Source organism: Lampetra fluviatilis, chromosome 15 (genome assembly GCF_964198595.1).
Source record: "Lampetra fluviatilis chromosome 15, kcLamFluv1.1, whole genome shotgun sequence".
Taxonomy (NCBI): domain Eukaryota; kingdom Metazoa; phylum Chordata; class Hyperoartia; order Petromyzontiformes; family Petromyzontidae; genus Lampetra; species Lampetra fluviatilis.
In genome coordinates, this window is record NC_136289.1 from 10,059,109 (window position 1) to 10,083,960 (window position 24,852).

Genomic DNA, 24,852 nt, shown 5'->3' on the forward strand with positions numbered 1-24,852 from the left:
CAGAATAGCGATGAACATGAAAGCACCAGGGCAGAAACAAAGGCAGGCTAAGAAAGAGCTGGTTCCAAGTGGTGTGAAGGATTGGGGTGGACGTGGAGATGATGGCCTAGCACAGGAAAGAATGGAGAGACGACATCCGTGGGGAAATTGACAGGAATATGTTGAGTGAATGTGTACGATATTTTCACTCGTTGGGATCGCCTTAGGTGGCATCACTCGTTAAAGTGGCCAGGTGAATTTGAGAACCATTCAATTACCTGCTTCACTCTTTGGCATCTAAATGGCAACTACTAACGTTTTGCTACCTCGGGTGATACCGACGTCTGCTCTGGCCCATTGATTATAATTTCTGAAGCTCACAATGCACGGCATCGAATTGGACTGTTGGCTAAATGTAGTATGCGCAGTCAAGTTGTATCAATCTACCGCTGGATATTTGACCGTGGGTTGGTGAATGCAGAACATTGGATGTTGTTGGACTGCCCTCAAGGCCTTCTACACCTGTCTTGTGCATGATGGTCACCCATCAATCCAAGCACTTTCCAAGTCATTTCCCATTGCCCAGAAGTTCAAATAATCACGCGGAAGCCACAATAATAAATTGTTGAATCGTTTAGTTTAACCATCGCCCCCTACTGAGCAAACTTGGCAGGACCCCCCCTTTAAAAAAAAAAGTCCGAATCGGTGATCCTTCGTTAAAAAAAAATATTGAATAATAAATATTCTTCTTGGTTCTTTCGGTAAAGTCACGTAGAAGGGAAGTAATAAAATAATAATAATAAAACAATTCTCACGACGTTTCGGCCACAACGCAAGCAGCCGTCCTCAGGCGAGCCACCGTCTTTATACAGAGCCTAATCCCATCCCCACTGACTCATGCTCTCACTCACTCGCTTGGCTGTTCACTGATGAGACCCGCCTGCTTAGTCCACACTAAGCCCTGCCACTGTGCTGGTATTCAAGTTAACGTCCTCTGATTTAAAGCTTTCGTGACTGCAGGGATTCATATTCTTGGTTCTTTCGGTAAAGTCACGTAGAAGGGAAATAATATGGAAATAATATTTTATTATTTCCCTTCTAGGTGACTTTACCGAAAGAACCAAGAATATTAACATACTCTGTTAAATATTCTCAGATTAAAATTTTTTCTGAGTCCAGTACAGAGACTCGAGAAACATTCTGCAATTTTTGCACCCTTGACCGTTATTCCTGTGAAACGCTCATTAACTTTATCAATTCAACATCATCCTGCCTTTCTTAAGGAGCCAAATACATGTTTTAAGAATGTTAAAGTATAAAATAACGTGATGCGTTGCAGTACAAGTGAGACAACACAAGCTAATATTTTACCGATTCAACAAATCTCGTAGAAAATCGAATCGTTACACGGATCAACATGAACCTCAGCCATGGCCAATCCACTGCTGGATTAAAGGCCTCCCCCACGCCTTGAGGGGTAACGGTTGTTGTTGTTGTTGTTTTGACCATACTTCACCACGCCGGTCAATGCATAAATAAAGAAACAAAATGATTACAGTCAGGCTGACCAATCGATCCGATCCAACAACCGTCGACGGAATCGATTCCCGTTGAGTTTCGCGCATCAATGGAAGGCAGCGGGCGTCGATTGCTCGCTCAAGCCCCGGCCTCGCGTTCTCCTGCACCTCGTAGCCGCTACATCGCCGCGATTCTCATCTGAACTCTTCGTCAAAGCACCGAGAAGACGGCTCTCTCCGCCTGGACCCCGCAGGGAAACTCGCTCCGAGAGGCCGGCTTCGTCTCCCACCCCGAGACCGGTCCCCGGGTCGTGGGCCGTGTCCACCAGGCGGCCTCCCGGCCGAGGTGCTCCGATTCCGGTAGAGGCGTCCAGGACAGAGCGGGGACTCATCCGCGGCCTACTGTTGAAGCCGCTTCGGTGACTTGGTACGCGGACAATGTTTTGCTTGTTATCATCATCGCCAGCCCTAGATATTGTCTCTCCACTGCTGGATGGATGCCTTCCCACGCAGTGGACATTCCTCACGGTCCAGTGCTGCTATCGTTGCGCATGAACTGAATGTTTTAGACTTGACCGTATTGAGGTTGTTGTTTGTATAGTTTATGTCAAGGACACTTTAACTGTGTTAATCATAATACACTAACTGTACCCGTTCCCACAATCGCCTCATTGTTAAGGTTTTATATTTGCCCTCATGTCATTTCGAGGACGCGTAATCGTATGTTAAATGCGTTTGCTTGTTATCCTCATAGTTTGAATTGTATGCGCGTTGAACTTCTTTCGCACCGTACGTATCCAACTGTGCTAATCGGAAAAAAACGAGGAAAATTGTGATGATTGTGATGGCGATGGTCATTGTTGTCGTTAGTTTAGCTCAAGAACACTATCTCTGTTATTGTGGTCGCTATAATTACGTCAATAACACCGATCAATGTTTATTCTAGTTTTTTGTTATTTAGTTAATCTCAAGGACACTTAGCTACGTTGAAATTAATGTTAGCCTTTACAGTCGAGAATATATTCACCAGTATTGATAATCATAATTCATTGCAAGAACAGTTGTATCATTATTGTTGTTCTTATTGTTAATCGCCAAGACATTTACCAGTACTGTACTGTGTAGTTGATCTCTAGGGGTCTTTGTGTTAATCATTGGTGTTGTTGGCCTTTGGGCTTATCGGAAAAAGACTTAACGATCTGAATCATTGTTATTATTGTTGTTCTAGCTTATCCTAAAGCCGCCATCAATTTACATTTCTCTGTAGAGCAAGTGACGTTGCAATCAGTTTTATTTAATTAAAAACAATGTTGGGAAATCAATATACAGTACTGTAATGGATATGAACGCATACGCCACCAGTATTGTTTCGAATGTATGCGTTGTCACTGCTTTCTGCATAAAACGCTGCTCATGATTGTTTATAAACAGCTGTGGTGTTGTTTCTGTCTATGTGTGTTAACCGCGAACGCATGTGACAATCGACTTAAATGTAACGTCCGAGTTCAAATGTGAACGCGTGTAGAATTCGTGTTACATAACAATTACAGGACACGGCGAAACATTGGGCAAATTCCTGTTCAAAACATCTGGTCTGATGCTTGTTCATCTGATACTATGTGCTCATCCTATTAGGCTAACATGTCTGGTTTAAATGGACACACGTTTCAGCACGTTCATTCGTAATCGTATTTTGGAGGAAAGGGTTTGTGGATTAGGAAGAGATTTGTGAAACTGCCAAATCTGCTGGGTTGCCCTGTGACAAACGGGAAAATACATTGGCCAAAATACCAACACAGGACACATCTCAATAAGAGTTCATCAAAGTCTTTCCTGGATAAGCAACTGATTTATATTCTTTACATTCTGCAGGTGACCTTTGAAAACATGTTGCAAGGAATCTCAAGGAGACAGCTAAAGTTCATCCGTAAAGTGTTCGCTGTTTGTCATCAAACACAGCTAAAAAGAACTTCTTACGGTATGTGGCAATTTTGCCGACATTAACTGTTCAGCTGTCAGCTGTTTTGATCTCGCTTTACCTCGAATGATGTATATGTTTTGTTTTCTCATCAGCTGATAATTGGTGGTATGTAAGCGGTGCACAGTTGCTCTCTCGGCCACTTTTGTTGCTTTGTGTTTCCGTGGTCGTCAGACTTTGTTGGGGTTTGCCTTGGTGGGCAGCGGCCTGCCCTGCAACCGCTGGGGCACTGCCTTGGGTGTGCCCGTTCCGGAACCGTCACTCGGTTCTACAGCAGCGGTAACATCAGTCAAGGCGGTAACACCGACAAGGAAGGAGGAGCCGCCAAGGACACCGCTAAAAATGGTGCGACGACGGAAGCTGGAGCGACCGTCAGGAAAGAAGCCGCCGCGTCACCACCAGACTCGGCAACTCAAGCTGCTACGAACAGGCCGCTGAATGGTAAGGAGCTGGCAGTGCAATTGGAAAGACAGATGATTGATGTTATTTGTTTGGGTAAAGGTTAAGGTGCATCCCTGAAATTATTTGCTCATACCACCGCTAGCAGAAGGGCTTCCACTAGAGAGTGTATAGAAGGATGTGTAGAGAGCCCCCCTAGACAGTATTTTGACCCACTTTTTCATACTGGCCACACTTTACCCCACCACATGTGACCTGCCAATTGGGTAACTGGTTTGAACATTTTTTACTGCTGGATGGACAGAGGTGGGTAATTACAGAAACTAGATTATTGTTTCAACTACCCTACCAGGATATTGAGTTCAGTGTGCTAATCATGACACCATGACAGCATGGGGTATTGAACCCTGGTAAGAGGCCACTTGGGCTGAAAGCCCCAGGTGAGTCCTGAGTGAAACATTAATACATGTACAGCAATTTATTACATCCACTGCCAATTTAAAACCTCCCCATGCCATGTCAGTCATGGAGACTGGTAAATGTGGGTTGGATTAAATGTGAGGGTGCATACGACTGTTTCAGATATCAATTGCCCTTCGTGTTAGCATATGCTGGGAATGGAACCCAGGTCACCAGGTTCATAGTGCAGTCAGATATTCGTTTTTTAAGCTGGTAAAAGCCAATTGAGTTTGCAAGTACTTTTTTCCAATAAGGCTTTGGGTAAAAATAGTTGCGTCATAGAACAAAAACTTAATCAAATGAACTGCAGAGGAAAATGGAAATGAAAATTAAACAAAATGAATAACCTTCAATTAATACTATAAACCAGTAACAAGTTCTAAACATGAACATGACATTAAGGCAAAATGGAATGAGAAAAATGCAATTCAATTCCAGCAATGGAAATATTGTATAATACGATTTACAGGTGCATTACAATAACACAAATGAAATAAAAGTTGAACATAAATAGGGTAGCTATTAAATGTCTTTGATTAGCTAATGTCAGAATGGAGTCTAATTTTCTTTACGAGCCATACAAAATATGTGCAACACTTTGCCTGAAATAATGGACCGTAGTAAGAACTGAAATTGCCTTGTTTTCCAAAGCTGTCCAATATCTAAAAGTCAGAATCTAAATTTGTATTTCGCATTGTCAGTTCATATCATTGTTAATCACAATACACATTTATCTTTTGTTTTGTGTTTCACTGCATTGTGAAAATTATCATCTATTACATTAGCAAAAAACAACATAGCCTAATTGTGTCCTACATGAAATGTTTGTGACAACGTTGCATTGTTTTTCAGCAAACACAGTTCTGGCCTCATTTCCGCCCGAACAGATACAGATTCGAGGTATGTCTGTTTTTAAAACTTTCAGTTACACATTTCACGAATCTCTTTTGGTTTCAGTGTAATCTTAAAATGTAGGTTTTTTTTATCGTAGCCAATACAATGATCCATATGTATTTTTGTGTGTGGCCAAGTGGTAGTTTTAGGCCAACATTTTTTTCATGAACCATTCAACATCCGACAAAGATTGTCACGTTTACAAAGATATTTTGTCTACTTGCCAATGTCTTGATCAAATTCTGGACCAATGCAGCTTCTTACCGGTGGTTTAAGACTTTTCACGACTAAATTTAACAGCTTGTAGCGTTTCCTTCAAACTGCTTTGCACTTCGTCTGATTAAATTAGCTCGCAAGTCGAGTGAGGCTGCTTCAGCTGATTCTGTGAGTGAAGTCATGTACGCCTTTAAAGCTTACGTTGTGTTTGCCCTGTTGCTTTTTACACTGTGTTCCATGGTTTACCGTATGCACCTTCCTCAGTGAAACCTGTGCTCAAAAAGCGGGAGTATGGAACCCGCTACACCCAAAACAACTTCATCACGGCCGTGCGGGCCATGAACGAATTCTGTCTGAATAGCAGGTACTGAAACCTGCTCGTTTAGAATCAAAGAGCAAGAGTGTTGCCTCCGAAACGTCGTGATTTTTGTTTTTTATTTTATTTTATTTTCATTAATTTTGACCTACGTGACTTTACCGAAAAAACCTAAGAAGATGATTCCTTGCAGTCACGAAAGCTTCAAATCTAGAGCAACTGATTGTTGAACAATTAAGGCTTACTCGTAAAAAAAAACGAAAAACTTGTTGTGCAGCTGCGCTGGTCAGCTGATGAGTGAAATAGTTTGTGGCAGAATTCTGTCTGAATAGCAGGTACTGAAACATGCTCGTTTAGCATCAAAGATAAGCTGATTGTTGCATGCATGAGGCTTACTCTTTAAAAAATGCTTTGCAGCTGTGCTGGTAAGCTGATGAGTAAAATAACAACTTCAGTAGGTGGTGTCAATGTCAAAATGCCACGAAAAGCACTTTTTTTCTTTATGGCAGTATAATACTACACAGCACTAAAACAAACATTACACAACAAATGTGTGCATTCACTCTGGACTATGACATAATTTTTCACCTTTGGCATTCATGTAAAAAAATTATAATACAGAATAGAAAATTGACAAATTGTTTACGCTCCTACTTTTGTGAGATTATTTTCAAAATGGGTAAAAATTATTTCATAATGACTTAAAGAATACCTTTTGTATATTCAAGATTGTAATAATTCATTTGTGTCCATTCCAGCTCTTTAATCGCAATGATGTCGCATCACATGTAATTATGTAACTCCTTGACTGATATACCACTTATCATCGTATTTTAAAACATCAATTTAAACAACAATTAATTTTCTGTAATTGTGTTCCGTAAATATTGTGATGTGCAACATCGACAAATCTCACCGTATCTCATCAGATATTGGAAGCTAAGCAGGCCTGAACCTGGATTGTGCCTAGATGGGCAATCGGGGCAATGCAGCAACATCTATTGATGTACTGTACGTTTATGCTTCCACATCTGTGCTCCCCGCACTGACCAGCATGATGAAGTATGGTCATATACTCCCTACAACCGGCACAGGCATGGGCAGGCCCTTTATTATACATATATGGCACTTTCCAGGGCTTAATTTCTCACTGAATATGTTCTGTGTCGCTGGTAAACCGAAGCAGGGACATGACTGGTAGCCAGAGGAATAGCCACTGGAATACTATATGTAGTGTGCTGAGTATGTAAATATATTTTGTTGGGTCGCAAACCCCGCTGACATTAAACCCTGCGACTCACAACATGTTTGTTTGATGGGTACTACTCTATGAACTTATGACAATTACAAAAACAATAGTGTAAGAGCTGCTACTTTATAAATATACGGTAATTAAAATACTGTGGGAGTTGGTGGTGAACTGGCATTGTCGTCTGCAGTGACCTGGAAAAACTGCGGAGGATTCGCAGGAGAAGTCCTCATGATGACTCGGAAGCCTTCACCGTGTTCCTGCGTTTGGACATAGAAGCAAAGTAAGCACTTCTCATGAAGCTGGCTGGGTGGCTCAGGTGTCTTGAGCAGTGAGCTGACACTGCTGATATTGTTCGTTCAAAACTGGGCAGCCACCCTTGATTAAGCTGGGCTAATCAAGGGTGGCTATTGGTGGCTTGGTGAATGTTTAACAATGTGGGGCGCGGTAATGCAACAGTTCGCGTGCTGCACAATGAATCCGGCCGCCAGAGTTCGATTCCCACGGCCAACAATGGTGACGATTATCTGAACCGATCCTGGGCCTCCCCGAGGTCGACAGCCTCAAATGAGTACCTTGTGCGGTGTGTAGACATCGCCACTAGGGAGACAAAAGCGACCGGGTGTGGAGCTGGCCACCCACCCCCTCGAGTTCCGTGCTGGCCTTCATAGGTGCTCGCGAACAGCACTTGCCCTAAAAATCTGTTGATGCTACACGGGGGTAGCCGTTGTTCGTCTTTGTTTAACGGTGGTGTGTGTGTGTGGCAGGGCGCTGGATGTGTGGGGCAGCTTGGACGCTCTGGCACGGGAGAGGCGGCGTCGAATGGTGATCGAGGAAGAATACAAAGAAAGTGTGTGGCCAGTCACCCACCACCCATCCCTTGACTCATCCTTTATTCACGACCGCAACTTTAAATATTAAATCGAATAAACGCCTGCTGTATTTACAGATGTTTTCAGGACCCACAAGCTACTGAAGGAATATAAGGAATTTTTTGGCGAAACAAAGGTAAATGTTTTTTCTCGGAACTCCGTTGTCCGTCGTAATGAATAGCATGTTCGCGCATGTATTATTTATTGCACCGCGGTCTGACCACTACCATTTATTATTGAAGTCGATATTACACCAGCTTTGTATTGGATAAAGTCGTTTTTCAGCCTTTCGTCAATAAAAAGAAAGACATCTTAAATCAAATGTTTATGGAACCATAAAAAAATAACTTTAAAAGACCTGCATATGAAGTATCAACCTCTCATCTATCCAAATTGTGAAAAATGGGAGCGCAAAATTACGATATGGCATTGCATTAAATAAGTTTTCTCTACATCTTTGACCACTCGCAAAACATCCGAGCGTTAGTATCCCAAACTTGAGCCAAATCTAACAGTTTTGACTCTTCATTGCATGCTACCGGTAATTTAATTTCTGGCTTTACATTTGTAAGGTTAAGTAATGAGGCCAGGGCTAGGGTTGAACCTTGATTTTTTTTATCTATATAAATGTAAACATTTAAGCAGGCCTAATTGTTGTTTGGGAAAATCTAATTTGTTGAGTTGTAATTGAATTGTAGATGTTTATTTTTGATTGAATGTCAATTACGCTCTTATAAGCATGCTACTAGGCTGCAGTACCTTCGCCTTGTCAGTGCTTATGTTCTGGGCCAAAGAATCCCACCCGCTCAAAGTGTTAGTTACACAAAGTCACCCTGTACACTGTTAATGCTTCCCATTAAGGTTGAAAGCATTAATGCATTACATCTGTCCATTTATTAGAGGTGATATGTGTATAACAACTCGTAAACATAATATTTAACATGAGTATAAAGTTGCATTGATATTATCTATGTATGTTGGACTTCTTTCGCACCGTACGTAGCCAACCGTGATAATCGGAGGTGCGGGGGAAGGACAAAACACAAAAAAACCAGTTTTTAAGAACTTAGTTTTCAATCTTGATGTAAAAGTGCATAGCTCCAGTGGCTTCCAAATATCGGAAGGAAGAGCGTTCCAGATGGCCGCAGAAGCGCATTCGAAAGCGTGCGATGCAGTGACCTTAATAGCGATTCACCTTCGAAAAATCGGCCGAATTGTTCAAAGGGATGGTCGCACGCTCTCCTGGCAGATGCGCTGTCCAAACCCTTATTGTCTATTCACGTCCTATGGACATACAGCTTCCTGTGTGCGCCTGGCGCAAGCGCTCGGGTTATTGTCGATCAGCCGTCTGCAATCAGCTAGAAAATCCTTGCTCGTGATTCCGCCGACCAGAACCGTAATGGCCGGTAGAGCATTTCGAGTTTCCTCTCCATCGGTCTGGAACGCTCTGGCAGATGACATTCCATCCCATCCTATTTCATCAAATATTTTAAATCATTGTTTTTAGCGCAGCCTCTGGAACTTTGAGCAAAAGTCACCGGCGCCTCTCGACTCGAGCATTGCCACAGGCCTCAGCCTTGTGACATTGCCTATGAAATATGGCGCTGGACAAATAAATGTGATTATTATCGTCGTGATTTAAATACTTGCATGGACAAACGTGTGTTGCAAAGTGTTGCAGAATCCGTACTTGATTATTTTTCCAGTTTTTTTTACAAATCGCTATAATTGCTTCTACGACTTTGTGTTGGCAGCCCAAAGCAAGCACGACGGGCGCCTTCATGAAAGGGCCTGGGAAGGTGGTCATGGTAGCCATCTGCATGTAAGGTCACATGATGTTACGGAACAACACGAGGTGCACCCAGACGTATTCACCAAGTTCATTTGTGGTCACTTTTTGATATATCTATTCTACTATGCAGGTCGTCCTCGTTTTAACGCGTAGTTTCTGAAATGTGCCACGTTAAGCGATGAACGCGTGAAGCGACAATTGCCCCATAAATAATGTGATGATAAAGATTGGCGAGATACGATGGACGCACGCACGCAGTGAGATGGCGGGACAAATAGCTGAGGGTGCGTCGCCATGTTACTGTATCATTCTGTCTACTGTATACTACCGCTTACCTGCGCAGCTCAAGAAAGTAATTTGTCTTCAACCACTCGGAGACCGTGTTATAACAGTGCGCGTTCCGCGTTGTGTCGGGCGCGTTGTGCGAAAAGTGTTCCCAAATGGAGGAACCTCGTTATCGCGAAAACGCGTTTTGTGAACACGCGATAAGCGAGGAGTTGCTGTGCTCTAAAATGTTTGCATTGAATGCACACCCTGCTCTTATTGATACCAAAGTGTAGCAAGTGCAGGGAAAACAACGGAATTGGACCCTAGTTTGCTGTAACTACCACACTGTATGAACCGCTGCTCCCTGGAATGCACTCGTACGTACAAGAAACAAAGGTAAAAAAAACCCGTGTAGCATACACAAACTTTTGAGGCAAATATTGTTAGCGAGCACCTATGAAGGCCAGCACGGAAAAGATGAGGGGGATTGGTGGCCAGCACCACACCCGGCCACCTTTATCTCCCGAGTGGAAATGTTTACACATTGTTCCAGCTACTCATGAGGCCGAGTCGACCTGGGGGAAGCCCAGGACCGTTTCAGACATCACTCGTGTTGACTATGAGGAGAAATCGTACTTGGTTCATAGTGTAGTTCACGAACCACTGCGCCAGACGTGTCCATACACACTCGCTCGCTGGTAAATCTCTGCACTTCCAGAAATGGGCTGAACTTCGTTTTCAAGCTGCTGGCCTGGCTGCACACGGGCTCAAGCAGCATGTTTTCCGAAGCCATCCACTCGCTTTCCGACACGGCCAACCAGGTGAGCCCCTAATCAGGTGAGACGCTCTTCCCGGCCCAGCTTAGTTGGGTACCATCTGCTTCTGTCTGTCGAACGAGCTAATGACGAGACAGTAAAAACCGGAGCCTCCAGGCATGTGCCACGGCCGTATGTTACGCAACACCCCTGCTCAACTGGATGAAATGTCACAACAGTTCAATCAGAGGTCGAATATTTTTTGTCCCGTTTGAACTGTCTCTATTATTGTGTCCCTTGTTCTGTCTTGCTCCTGCCAGTTAGCCTCAAGAGTTTTGATTGAATAAAATGTGCATATAACTTGTGTAAGGTGTAAATAAATGTTTCCTAAAACGAATTATTAATAATAATGGGTTTTAATTGCAGAATTGTTGCATGCCTAAGTGAGAAGTTATCGCATCATTATATGAGTAGTTATGGGAGACTAGCATGCCGAGGAATGATCATTTAATAACAACCATTAAAATTATCTTTCATCTCTTCATTCAATAATTTCACTTGGTAGCATATAAAATTGACTCGAATGAATATTTTTTTTATCCATGAAAGCTCCGAGTCTTGACACCATGTGCTTGATGTAGATTAGTTAAATTTCTTTGCAGCACTGACGTGCTAATGTTGTACGTGCGTTGTGATTTTCAGGCCATTCTCGCGCTGGGAATCTATCACTCGGTCAAAAATCCTGATCCGAATCATCCGTGAGTAGACCGATGTGCACTCTGTCCCTTCCCGATCAGTCTCTTCCAGTCTAACCACAGGTTTTCACTCGCTTTATGCAGGAGATGCTTTAAAAAAAAGGGGACAAACAAAGCGAAATCGCGTAGCATCGTAGGCCACAGTCACCCAACCCACAATGCACCGCCTGCCGAGTAGTACATACAGTACACAAACAATGTTGTCCCAAGTCTGACCGCATAGCCGCATGAGTGAATTCAATCCGCATGAAGCAGATTTTGGGGAGAAATAGGTTCGCCGCATAAACGCGAAATCGCACAAGCCGAACCCGCATAAATTACACGTACAATTTTTTTACCACCACATACTTTAAATTAATACTGACTGCTATATCTGACTACACACAGCTTAATAAGCGTGTGAATTGTGTTGCGATCAGAAGTTAGTTATAATTTACTTGCTTTGTATAGCATTTCTGGCTTATTCCTAATTCCAGCAAGACTATTCGTAACTTATATAAATCGGTGGGCCTTGCCTAAAAAGTTTACTTTAGTTTAAAGATAATTAACAAATTATATACAATTGATCACAATACACCGTTTCTTACGACGAGCAAGTTAATTGGCACGCCAACAGTGTTCCGTTTGGACGGTTTTTTTTGCTTTATTTATCCTTATACATACAGCCTCCTGGCTTGCAACAAATTCTGGCTTACTCGAGTCCAGCTTCGAGAGGTTTTTTTTTTCTTCTGTATTCGCCTAGTAATACCGTCCGCCGCTTTTCCCGCAGGTACGGCTTTAGCAACATGCGCTACATCGCGTCGCTCATCAGCGGCGTGGGCATCTTCATGATGGGCGCCGGGCTGTCCTGGTACCACGGGGTCATGGGGCTGCTTCACCCACACGCCATCCAATCGCTGCTGTGGGTCAGTACTGCCTCTCTTTCTATATCTCTCTCTCTCTCTCGATGGACTTAGAGGAAGGGCAAGCTGCAAATGCAGATTAAACTTCCGGGCTCAAGAAGTGGCCGGATGGCTCAGATGGGAGCACTAAGCTGCTGTCTTGAGATTTTGTGTGGATATACAGTCTGTCCTCACAATACCAAGCTTAATGCAGGGGTGGAGTGCCAAGGTACATCCATTTTCTTGACAAAACCCCATTATGGTCATGAAGATTAAATTAGTCCGTTTATAATTGGTAATGTTATTTGTATTGCTTTTGTTATATATGCATGTTTCCAAATGTAAAAGTTAGCAAAGAACAGCACTGAAAACCACCGATCATGATCATCATGTGCAACTTCTGGAAGGCTTAGCCCAATGCTTAAGTAGATACTCGACAGTAGAGGACTTAACTGAGACTGCCTGGTGCATGACGTTTCGGCGTCGTCTGGAGGCACAGCTAACAACAAGTCACAATTGCCTTGTGCAATGTTTTAAATGTTTTAGTTTCAGGAGTGTTATTTTCTCTTTTTTCAATCGTCCACCTTAAAAGGCCATTAAATGTGGGATGCATTATATGTGGCCACATTCTTTAAAGGACACGCTGCATCGAATAGGCTCGATGTTTACGGTCCATTGTAGTTTCAAACGGATGATTATGGTGGGGAATTTCAGAAAAACGTTGACGATGATCCCCTTACTGCAGTTGAAACTTCTCGCCTCTTAATTGAAAGACTTGTGTGCCTCAACAAATTGCCAATGAGTCTTCTATGAAAATGCCATGGATCTGCATGGTGAACAGTGTTGTGATCGTTATTAATGTAGGTGACATTCAACACGTGAATGCACCATTGGCAACAGCAGAGTACCGGTGATTTCTAAAAAGAATGAATACAGTTTACAGTTGTCCTATTATCCTTATACCACCTACATTTTGAAAGGTCCACAATCTTCGCGCCTTTGAGATTGGTAGCTGTCACAAGGCTGTGTGCAAAATATTCACAAGAATGTACGTGCATTTTCATCATCATCAGTCGCTCTCAATCCACTAATAAATAAAAGCCTCCCCATGCAGTCACCGTCTCTCATGGTCCGGTCCTACCCCTGTGGGTCTCACTACTGCACGTGAACTGATCTCATTTTATCCGTGTCAGCGGTGGCAATCCTCTTACATGACCGCATTTACAACGTAGGCTCTGTTTAACACGTAGGCTTTCGCGACCAATATTATTCATAATCAACGTTTTTGGGTTAGATCGCGTTACTTATAAATGTGTCGTAACCCTCCACCACCCGACACGGCCAATCAGCACAAAAGTGTCACGTTGACAACAGACAAATAGTTCACTACTTTAGCCCACCGGTGTGTTGAAGCGTGAAACCACAACATTTACAATTTTTGAGTCGTACGACGTTTCGCTGGTAATTGCATCCAGCATCATCGGGCAATTCGCCAGAATGGTGAGGCTCTGCTCTTGCTCCCGGTCTTTTTTGCTGATTGGCCGTGTCGGGTGGTGGAGGTGTTACGACACATTTATAAGTAACGCGATCTAACCCAAAAACGTTGAATATGAACGTAAGCTCTGTTGAATTGGTTTCTATCACAAGAATGTGCATACAAATATGGTAGTGATATCTAATTCTTGGTTACATTGTTGAACATTTTCATTTTGTAATGTCGGAAATTCCAGGCTTTCTGCATTCTCGGAGGCTCGCTCATTTCTGAAGGAGGTAATTTCCCCTTTATTGTTCCAGCGCGTCACATTTCTTTATTTGCATGTATATACAGAATATGCGTTTCATTTGAGTAACCGATACAGTCGACTTATTTGCAAGTGGGCTTAGTGCACTTTTCGTGGGCTTCACACTCTCAGGAAGGCGAATACCTTGGTTCACCATATGGGCATAATATTTTTAATGTTTAGCATTAGACTTAAAGCAATTTAAAACTTTAGGCTGTGACAAATTAGCCTCATGACTAAACTTTCAGACCCTTAATTCTAAGCATTGTTTTTTTATTTATAGTTATAACTATGCACCCAAATGTATTTGTGCCAAATGTCACCTTACTAGCTCTCTAGAATATCATTACAATTTACACCAGTGACTTTTTTGCAGTGTTCTATATTACTTTAGATATATTAGTTGTTACTTAGCGCATCTCTGCATTTGCTTTCACAGCCACCCTTCTCGTCGCCATCAATGAAATCAAGAAAGGCGCCCGAGCAAAAGGAATGACCTTCTTCGATTACGGTACATTCTTTGAGCCGTGTATTACGTTATTGTCAAGAAATACGAGCAATTGCATATACATATATGTACATATACTTTTAATGCACTCGCATCTGAAGACGCTTTCCAGAAAGGACAACCACGCAAGAATGTGAGTGGTGGGGGTTTGGGGTAGGGCTCCAGGATAGGCAAACACAGGAGAGAGGAGAGAGCAACACCACGTTACAACACGGGATGAGGCAACCGGGGGGTTCACCACAAACGAGGACAAACCCGAGGGAGACAAGGGGGGGGGGCAGCCAGGGCAGCACCAACAAGCCACAGGATGTCCACGGAGGTGGGGGCCGGAGCCCTTCATCACAGTAATTTCTCTTAGTCCATCGTGAGTTGGGGGCTGGTAGGGGGGGGGGGGTTGTTTCTGTGTGTGTTCGGACGCTCGGTTGGTTTCGGAACTCGGTGCCAGACTGCGGGCTCTGGCTTTTGCCTCTTGTGCCCGGTGGTGCCACCACGCAGTTCTCCGGAGTCGGGACCCCAGCACCAACGTGGTGCTGCTGGAGGACTCGGCCGCCGTGCTCGGGGTGGTGATTGCCGCCGGATGCATGGGCATCACGTCGCTGACCGGTGAGCCCAACTATGTGAGAAAGTATTATGACCCCCGTCACATTCAGTGGCGAGATGTTAACTACCCCGCCTGGTATGCTGGAGGTCGTGGGTTCGATCCTGACCCTTACGCTTGTATATTTGGAGCTGCATGTTCTCGCTGTGGTCGTGTGGAATTTTCTCTGGCTCCTCCGGTTTTTCCCACCACATTTAGAATCAACGTGCTTTTACAGTATTTGGCTGCTATAAGTGTTCACGTGATACGCCACTTTGTTGGAGCTATTATTTGTGGCCAGGTCGCTTCTGAAAAAGAGCTACATAGCTCATTGAGCTTTATCTGTAAAAATAAAAATTTTTAGTTTAATTCTGACCCCAGGATACTATATATGACGTGAACTCTACACACCCCATAAAGTTATGATTGATTGATTGACCCCCCGCCCCCCCTCCAGCAGCATTTTTGGTTAGCCTATTATACGTGCACCCCAATATAGATAACAGCCAATTTGAACAAGGGTGCAAGATATCTCCGACAGATTCCCCTGACTTTATCCCTAACCTTATATAGTATTCTGGCCCTGCAGGGGTAGAGGAGTTACAGTCCAGCATAATATAATGTTTACCCCGAGGTTCAAATAATTACAAGTAATCTGACCCTGGGTTGAGAGTGGATTGTGGGTAAGTGTGTAATAATTAATCGGTTCGTTGATCGATATTGATTGTTACATTTAACACGTGTAATGTTTCAACGAATGCATATCATATGCAAATGTTATATTTAAGCTCATCGAGTGAGGGGCCTGTACAAAAAAGAATAAACAATCAGTTTGTGAATTGTGATGCAGAGTTGAGACAATTCATTGCATCCCCAGGATGGGCAGAGGGTTTGGATTAATGTTTACAGGCCTAATTAGGGCTACGCGCTATGCATAACAGATATTAAAGGGCAGGCCCTTCCCATAAATTTGGCTAATCACGTTAGAGGTTTGTGGATGGCCACCATCCATCATTACGTTCTCTACATGAATGCATACACTTAACCTTTAGGGCTTCCCCCTTTGTCAGGCAAGCACTATTAAAAATAATCTGTACATACAGATATACACACACTCGCACACAAATACGAAGATCCCCTTCATAGCCTTTAACTGACTATTAGGGCAAGTGCTTTTAGTGAGCATTTACGAAGACCAGGACTGCACACAAGGAGGTGCTGTGGTCATAACCACTCCCAGCCGCTTTTTTTTCTCCCCAGTGCTCATATGAATACACTGCACCAGGTACACGTTTAAGGATCAGTTGACCTTGGGAGATGTCTTGCACACTTCAGGTATCATGTGCCGGTATCAGGATGCAAATTTGCCAAATTTGAAAATCACACCGCAGATTACTCAATGTTGTCCTTCCCCCACACCTCCGATTCGCACGGTTGGCTACGTACAATGCAAAAGAAGTTCAGCATACATACATTGCGATTATATGCATAGCAATCATTGCCCCCCTACTTGGCGACTAATTCCCCCGGTCACTGCTTGGCCTCTTTGGGTGCTCACCTGGTTAATTGACAAAACACGGTTGACGTGAGGCCGCGTGACGAGCGCGAGTGGCATGTCGCGCAGGGAACCCGCTGTACGACAGCGTCGGCTCGCTGGGTGTGGGCACGCTGCTGGGCATCGTGTCCGCCTTCCTCATCTACACTAACACCGAGGTGCTGCTGGGCCGGTCCATCCAGACCGATCAGCTCAGGCGCATCACAGAGTTCCTGGAGAACGACCCCATGGTCAGGTGAGTTGAGGCAGGGTGGGAGGAAGTGCAGAGCGGAGCAGACCGGGTGCTGTTCGCCGAGCGTTGCGTTTATAGAACTCGAATGGTCGGTCGATCGATCGATCGAGTCCATGGATTGATTACAAATTTTTTATCAACTTTTTTTTTATATTATCGATTACTCTGGGCCCTTTGAAAATAGCGACCCTCCCCCACATTCTGCCTCTCGAATGTGGGAGACCCCCCGACAAGCCGCCCCTGGCGCATCGCGGCTCACGATGCCGATGATGTCACCAAGCCCTGCCCATCACCTCGCGTACAATGGCACACTTGCGATCAAATGTGAGACTTTTTTTCCCCCCTGACTTTTTTCGTGTCATATCATTAGAAGAGTGATTTGAAACGGTAATCGGTAGAGTAATTGGTTACTTAATCGAATAGCCCACCTCTAATTGTGCCCAACAATGCGTATACATTAATAATCATATCCTATGATAATGGGCGCATTATAACCGTCTTCAACCAGGGCCTGTTGTATATGTATGTTCAACTTCTTTCGCACCATACGTAGCCAACCGTGTTACCCTCGGTCAACCTCTTACGTTGTGCAACTTTTATCCATTCACTCCTGTTTCCTGCCTCGTACAGACAGTACAATCCTTTCACGGAATTGGCCAAACATCCCTAGCATTATAAAGGAGGAGACCCAAGTGAATCAACCACAACATTGAGTGGTCAATTACAATATTTTAGTCGACTAATAGAAGCGTCGTTCCGGCTGCCGCCCCACGTCCCCCACATCCCCCGGTGCTGTGTCTCGCCAGGGCGATCCACGACGTGAAGGCCACCGACATGGGCATGAACAAAGTGCGCTTCAAGGCGGAGGTGGATTTTGACGGGCGGGTGCTGACACGCTCTTACCTGGAGAAGCAGGACATCGAGCAGATGCTGAACGTACGGCTGGGCGAGGAGCACTTTGCTTGATCTATCTATGTGTATATGCGTACATATTCCACGTACATTTAGCTACAAAATCTCAACACATTTGTCAACAGCACTGCCTTAAAATGAAAATGAATTTTCCATGTTTCTGAGCCATATGCAATAGCAGGTAATATACACTGATCAAAACCGTTCTTCTTTAGGCACATTGGTACGTTGCATTTCAGTATGAAGGATAGTGTTCCTAAATGATACTAATCCTTTTGGTCCCAGTCCATCTCCAATAACGCCCCTGGGTGTACAATATTCTCTGCTATGTTTTACAGTTTCGCTAAATATTGAAATATATCTTTCGGACACAACTGTGTGAATTGCTCCGTGCCTCGTCATTACAAGAAAGGTTATAGTATATTAAATCAAAAGAATGATTACTCTTGATATTCGCGCCATTCCTATATCTCAAGGCTATCATAAAGGTGCCACATTTCACAGATGAATATAGTCTAGAGTAATTTCACTGTAGATGGCCATATCGCTGTGTGGTGTTTACTAAATGTGGTAAGTTGTGAGAAATAAAAAAAAAAATGTGGACCGTGATGCCAACACTCATGGTCTAGTGATTTTCCCACATCACGTCACAAGATTTTTGACGTCCACTGTGTTTGACCTCCGCTGTGAAAAGCGGGACAGGACACATTTTCGGTCAGTGCGGTTATAACTAGGGCGGGCGCTGTAACAAGCGGCAAATCAAACTACCGCTCAGCCACGTCACCACCCCAAGTTGCGATCACGGCGGTGAAATCCCTCCCCGGCCACGGTGAGCCATCCGTCGCTCGTTGTAAACACGCCGCATCTCATCCCGTTCTGTCGTTCTTTCTGCGCCACCAGGAGATCCAGATGGTGCGGACGGCTGAGGACCTGGAGGGGTTCATGCTGAAGCACGGGGAGAACATCGTGGACACACTGGGCGCTGAGGTGGACCGGCTGGAAAAGGAGCTCAAGGTAGGGGATCCCTCGTCTGTGTGCAACAAGAGCTTCCAGGCTCAGCTCAGCGATGGGATCTGAGATTTTGAAACTTTTGTTTGCCCTACCAAGGACATCTGAGCTGCGGAGGAAGCAGTATCCCAAAAAAATTCCTTGTCTCACTCAGCACGTAATGATGCATCGGGTTATCGATTCATGTCGATGGTTACTCTTGCATAACATCCGTTGAATCATCTGTGAAGACTGATTATAATCGATGCAAATTAAGTGGCAATATGACATTTCGGCTAATGGAATGAACATAACTGCACAACTGAGATTAATTAATCGAGTCGTGACTGATGAGCGGCGTAAGTGAATCATTGGATGGCTTTGTCTAACCAAGGAACACGATTCCCTTTTCATGAATCTGGCCATTACATTGTGTAGCTACCATACCCCTAGAACCCCAATAACAATCCTGACTAGTCGCAAAATGTTTTCAGAGCGGCAACATTTTTTATAAACAGAGCACCCATCCACGGTACAAACTTGTGATTTAAAGAATTCTAAGAATACCTCTGCCGCCATATCAAATACAATTGACGCTGTGACTTGATACAATAACGCTTCTGGTCACGGTCAAGGGTCAGTGGTTCTCTGTGGCTCGCGCCGTTGATACCGCACCACACACCACACCTCGCGACCGCTTTCCGCCGGGTGCCATCGTTGCAACGACGGCGACCGTAAAGGTCGTCCGCTTACGCTATCTCGTTCGTCTCACCCCTCGGTCACGTAGCCGCGCCGTAATTTACTCGGTTGCATTTGCTGTAATCCCCTTTTCAGAAACAAAATCCGGAGGTGCGTCACGTGGACCTGGAAATTTTGTGAGGTCACCCACAGACCCGACCCGCCGTCCCACCCCTTGCGGCCGGGCCCGCCAGCCAACCTCCAACTTGGCGTGGACTTGAGTGGGGGGCGGCAGAGATGAGGAAAGCCACCGACGGGCCACCGTGGCGTCAACACAGACCAAGCCGCCCCCGTCTCGGAGGCATTTCAAAACCACGACCGCTGCATCACAATCGCTCGACCGGCTCCGAGCACGCGTCTACGGGCTCAAGTGACGTTCGTAGCTTCTTTGTGTTTTTTTTTTTAGTCGTGTCCTTGTGCATCCTCCTCCTGCTCCTCTCGCTTTCCACTTAAAGCGACTGTGGTCAAGTGCACTTTATGTCTTTAGACGCAGTAGTAACTTTGTTTCACCGATCGCTGTGCCGGCTACTAATATCTACGTAATGTTATATCGCAAATAAAATAAAAACTCGATGTTTAGAGCAGGTTATAAAGTTTCGTGACGGACTGCAGTGCTCAGGCCAGATTCCCTGTAATGTCTGACGTCGTGAATCAGCATCCCGCGTTTAAACAGGGCGAGTCGAAACCTCCCGTTTTTCTGCTGAGTGTGTTCCATGCCGCCCGTTGTGAATGTACAAACCTGATCCTTGTTGACCGTGTCGCGAGCAGAGAATTTCAAACTGGTGCTGTTCTCGGCAGCGATCGCATATCGTCCGTTTGCGGGTAGGGGTGTAACAAATTGTCGATTTCATCGATTAAAATCGATTCTCACCCTCGTGTGAGGATCCATCATTTACGCCGTACGTTCCCAATTCACGTGACGCCTCCCAGACTAATGAAGATTATGGAAGCCACTGCGATGTTGAATTAAAAAACGACCAAAATCATGACGTTCAAATCGCGAGGTGGGGCGGAGGATGAAACGTAACAGACCTACTTGGCAGTCGTTGTGAAATCGGATTTCGTAATGTACTCTTGCCTAAACGTGTCACTATTCCCTTATTTAAAACATTTCAGAATGTTTCTCGTTTTCCCTTCTCTTCGTACGGTAACCGTCACCGCCATCACCACCACAACTGTGATGTTGAGGGCTTACGATAGCAGCTGCTTCAAGAGGGGGCGAACGCATCGCTCCGCACTTCTGTTGCGAATTGTCCACTAGAGGGCGAGCGGGGGCCGCTTGTAGGAGCAACATTCACTTAGACGCCACACGGGAATGTATCGCGGCTGAAGATGACCGTGTTCACGTTAACGATGCGGAGGACACGCACGGCCAGCCGATGGTTCGTGTGGGCGCAGAGCATACGCACCGCATCAATTCACGAGAAATAAAACGCACACTGGGCAAGGACGGGCAAACGTTTGTCCTCGGCGCTTGAGTGGAATATCTGTTAAAAGTAGCGCATACTCTTTAGTATCTATCCCTCTTCTCCTGTACCCTCTGGAGGGCCACTGTAGAGCAATTTTTGTTCTTGACATTAGCTATTTCCCAAAGGTAATTTTAATTGAATCGGCAAAACTTTTTTCGACTGAAACAGCAAATTGGAAATCCGGTGTGTGGAGCTAGCGTAGTAAATAATTACAAAAGCTATAAAACCTGGTTGTCTCTGGCCAAATCACCCAGAATGCATCCACGGGACAACATTGTTCTGCAGCATATGGCAGTACAATCAAATGGTTACTACGTCGATGCCAACCCCTTCACCAACCCGCGCTGACGAGCATGTTGGAAGTATGGTCATGTAACCACATGGCATGAGGAGGCCCTCATCCTGCAGTGGATTTACTAAGTTATGCACTTTTGCGGGACTTTGCAATTGATCGACGCAAGCTTATTCCTTGGCTCGAATCTTTTCCATGAACCGCTGTATTTTTTCTGGACGGATAATTTCATAACGACATTTGTTTCGGCAGGCAAAGCCTGGATTTCGTCCGTCCAGATCTCAGCAGCAGACGGTCAAACTTTATCCGGAGCTTGCCTGCTCAAACAAATGTTGGGTTTAGATACAAATATCTCGAAAAGACCCACAAGTTACAAGGCAGCCTGGACAAATCGCAAATAATATCTGCACCTGATTTCTCCGGGTGAGCTGCCTGTGGAACTGTGATCGCAAATGAAGCCTTACCGCATGACAAAGATTAATGCAAGAGTGACCAAGAGACTCTTGTTTGGGATTCTTTTGCATCGAAAAACTAATATTGTTGCTCTTTACAAATTGTTCCCACGTATAATAATAATACAGCAGTGGATAGGTCATGGCCGTGCCCTGCAGACTGCATTATGACTACGAGAGACCCTGCTTGCGTTTCAAGCATCTCGAAATTAAGTGAGTGTGTGTGTGTCTATATACGTTTTGGGGAGCGGTGGTGTAGCGGTTAGCACGCTGTGCTGCGAACCCTACGACCTAATTTCAATTCCCGCTCACGGCCAACACCAGTGACGAATATTTGAACCAGTTCTGGGCCTTCCCTAAGTCGACTCGACTTAAAATGAGTACCTGGTGTGGCGTGTAAATATCACCGCTGGGTAGACAAAGGTGGCCAGGCATGGTATCGGCCACTCACCCCCTCGTGTGCCGTGCCGGCCTTCATAGTTGCTCGCTAACAGCACTTGCCCCAACAGTCTGTTACAGGCTATACGGGGGGGGGGGGGGGGCTTTGTCTTTATATATGTGTGTTAGTGTGTGGCGGCAGTTAGCGCGCCGCGCTATGAAGCCGGCGACACTAGTTCGACTCCTGGCCGCCGTTAACATCAGAGCTGATAATCTATCCTGGTTCTGTGCCTCCCTGTGGTTCAAATGGCTTCAAGGGAGCAATCGGTTGCAGTGTGTGAACATCACCGCTGTGGAGACAAGGTGACCGGGCACAGTGCTGGCCACAGCATCCCCTCGTTCTCGCCTAACCAAGTGCTCGCTAGCAACGCTTGCCCTGTCAGGTAAAGGCTTTAATGGGGATCTTGGTTCGGGGTGAATTGATGCCTCCATCCATCCATTTATTTATTGATTAATATCGATTCTTAAGCTCATGATGCACGCATTTAATCGCATTTGTAAGCGTCGATATTTTTCTAATCGTATATTGTATGCCATGGATTGACTTGACCATTTGCAACTATTGGAGCCTGCTAAAAATGTTCTCCTAATCTTATAGGGAAACAAATCGAATCGTGACAATGAATAGAATTGCAGGGAGAGGTGAATTGTTAGCCCCCCCCCCCTAGTGTCTGTGTATAAGCTTGTGGACACGAGTCGATGTAGGGTGCATGCAACTCGGTTGAAGTTATCACACATTTGCAACTCAACCAATTCAATCAACGAGTCGGCACAGCAAGTTAAATGGGGGGAAAATAATCCCCCCCCCATCACCCCCACCAAACCAGGCATGTGCACAGTTAAATATTGTTCGAAATTTGATCACCAGTTTTTAACCTATATTGGTTGTAGTTGTGTTTTTTTTGCACATTAGACAGAAGCTGTTCACTGGCAAGTTGGCTTGGTCAGAAAAAAAAATTTGAACTGGAATATGGGAGGAATGTGAATGCAACTCAAGAACTCGGTGTTTGTTTGAACAACAGCTGTTGGGGCAGTCGGCGGTTATGAATATCTGTGACAATTCCATCAACAAGTTAATTCAAGTTGCCTGTGCCAGGATTATTGTTGTGTGGATTACCAATTCATGAAATGCACAATGATTCGGATCCTTACGAATATTTTCTTGCAATACATCCACTTGTGGGTGGATACAATCGAAGTGAAGATAAAAAGATAAAAAATAAGAAGATACAAAAAATTCCATCCCATTTGGATTTGTACAACAGGGTCTGAATGCCAAAGGTATCTCCGGACAAAGTGTAGAAAGAGTGGGCATATGTAACAATGTTATTATTCTGCTTCTTTACCCAGGAAATCTTCAACGAGTCTCGAGACGCTCATTCAGGAGGGTCCTGCCAAGTTCTTGCAGTAGGGGGGGGGGGTGTGATGTCGCTGTGATGCGTAAACCCAATTGAGTAATTTTCAGATAATCTTTCAGCAGTGTCACACTTCCACTCGCTTGAGTGGTGTTGTCGCGTGGAGAGACCGCTCCACGACTTGGCGCGTGAAGGCGTATAGCAGCGATCGCTTTGTCGTTTACATACACGGGTCTCTCCGCGCAAATTTTATACCCAGCCCAAATATTCCCTCTGAATCCACAACAGTTAAAAATAATAGAGGTTTTGTTTTCTTTTGGGTTAAATCGCGCAAATATAAATGTGTCATTAAACCCGCCACCACCATTTATATTTAAGTGATCTAACCCAAACCTCTTTTATGCATAATATTGGTCATGATAGCCTACGTGTTAAGTAAAAAAAATGATATTAAAAATAATGAAGTCATCGGGTGTACGGGTTACGTGGTTGGCAGCTGTGGGCAGTGCGCGAGAGTAAATCCTCCTGCTCTTCCACGCTCCTGCGTCTCAATTCCCCGCCTTCGTTAGCCCACTCTGATTAGCGTGGTGAAGTATGGCCAAACGATCCCCACAACCACCCGCACGTCACGTGGGGTCCTACGGGTGTTGATTGAATGGCTTTGCTGTTCATTCTAGATTTGAAGCTTTCGTGACTGCAAGGAATCATATTCTTAGGTTCTTTCGGTAAAGTCACGTAGGTAAAACATCAAAATTAATGAAAATAAAATAAAACAAAAAATCACGACGGAGGCAACACAAGTCTCCGTCATCAGGTGGGACCGTCACAGCCGAATTAGCTGCATCAAGTGAGGCAATGATTCAAGATGTAATCCCTTATAAGCAAGTTGAAAGGGGGGAGGAGAGGGGGGGGGAGCTCATTGTGTTGGCGTGTGCAGCAGCAACCGCGTCCAAGCCGTCGTTCAATTTTTTGGCCCCGCCCCCCCCCCCTCCCGATGAGTCGTACTAACATTCTGATGAGCCCCCCCCCCTCTCCTCCCTCCTTCAACTTGCTTATAAGGGATTACATCTTGAATCATTGCCTCACTTGATGCAGCTAATTCGGCTGTGACGGTCCCACCTGATGACGGAGACTTGTGTTGCCTCGGAAACGTCGTGATTTTTTGTTTTATTTTATTTTCATTAATTTTGATGTTTTACCTACGTGACTTTACCGAAAAAACCTAAG

At 44.7% G+C, this 24,852-nt stretch overlaps 1 protein-coding gene across 1 annotated transcript; it reads left to right on the top strand.

Moving 5' to 3' along the window:
• The first annotated feature begins 1,592 nt into the window (after positions 1-1,592).
• On the top strand, positions 1,593-24,464 carry SLC30A9 (solute carrier family 30 member 9). Its single transcript, XM_078863187.1, has 19 exons — positions 1,593-1,923; positions 3,369-3,474; positions 3,649-3,915; positions 5,185-5,232; positions 5,707-5,806; positions 7,198-7,290; positions 7,775-7,857; positions 7,957-8,015; positions 9,634-9,701; positions 10,657-10,759; positions 11,396-11,451; positions 12,218-12,353; positions 14,060-14,099; positions 14,550-14,621; positions 15,114-15,221; positions 16,820-16,985; positions 17,789-17,918; positions 18,795-18,908; positions 19,716-24,464. The coding sequence occupies exons 2-19, from the start codon at positions 3,384-3,386 to the stop codon at positions 19,758-19,760; spliced, it is 1,779 nt and encodes a 592-aa protein (XP_078719313.1). The 5' UTR covers positions 1,593-1,923; positions 3,369-3,383; the 3' UTR covers positions 19,761-24,464.
• Positions 24,465-24,852: the final 388 nt, after the last annotated feature.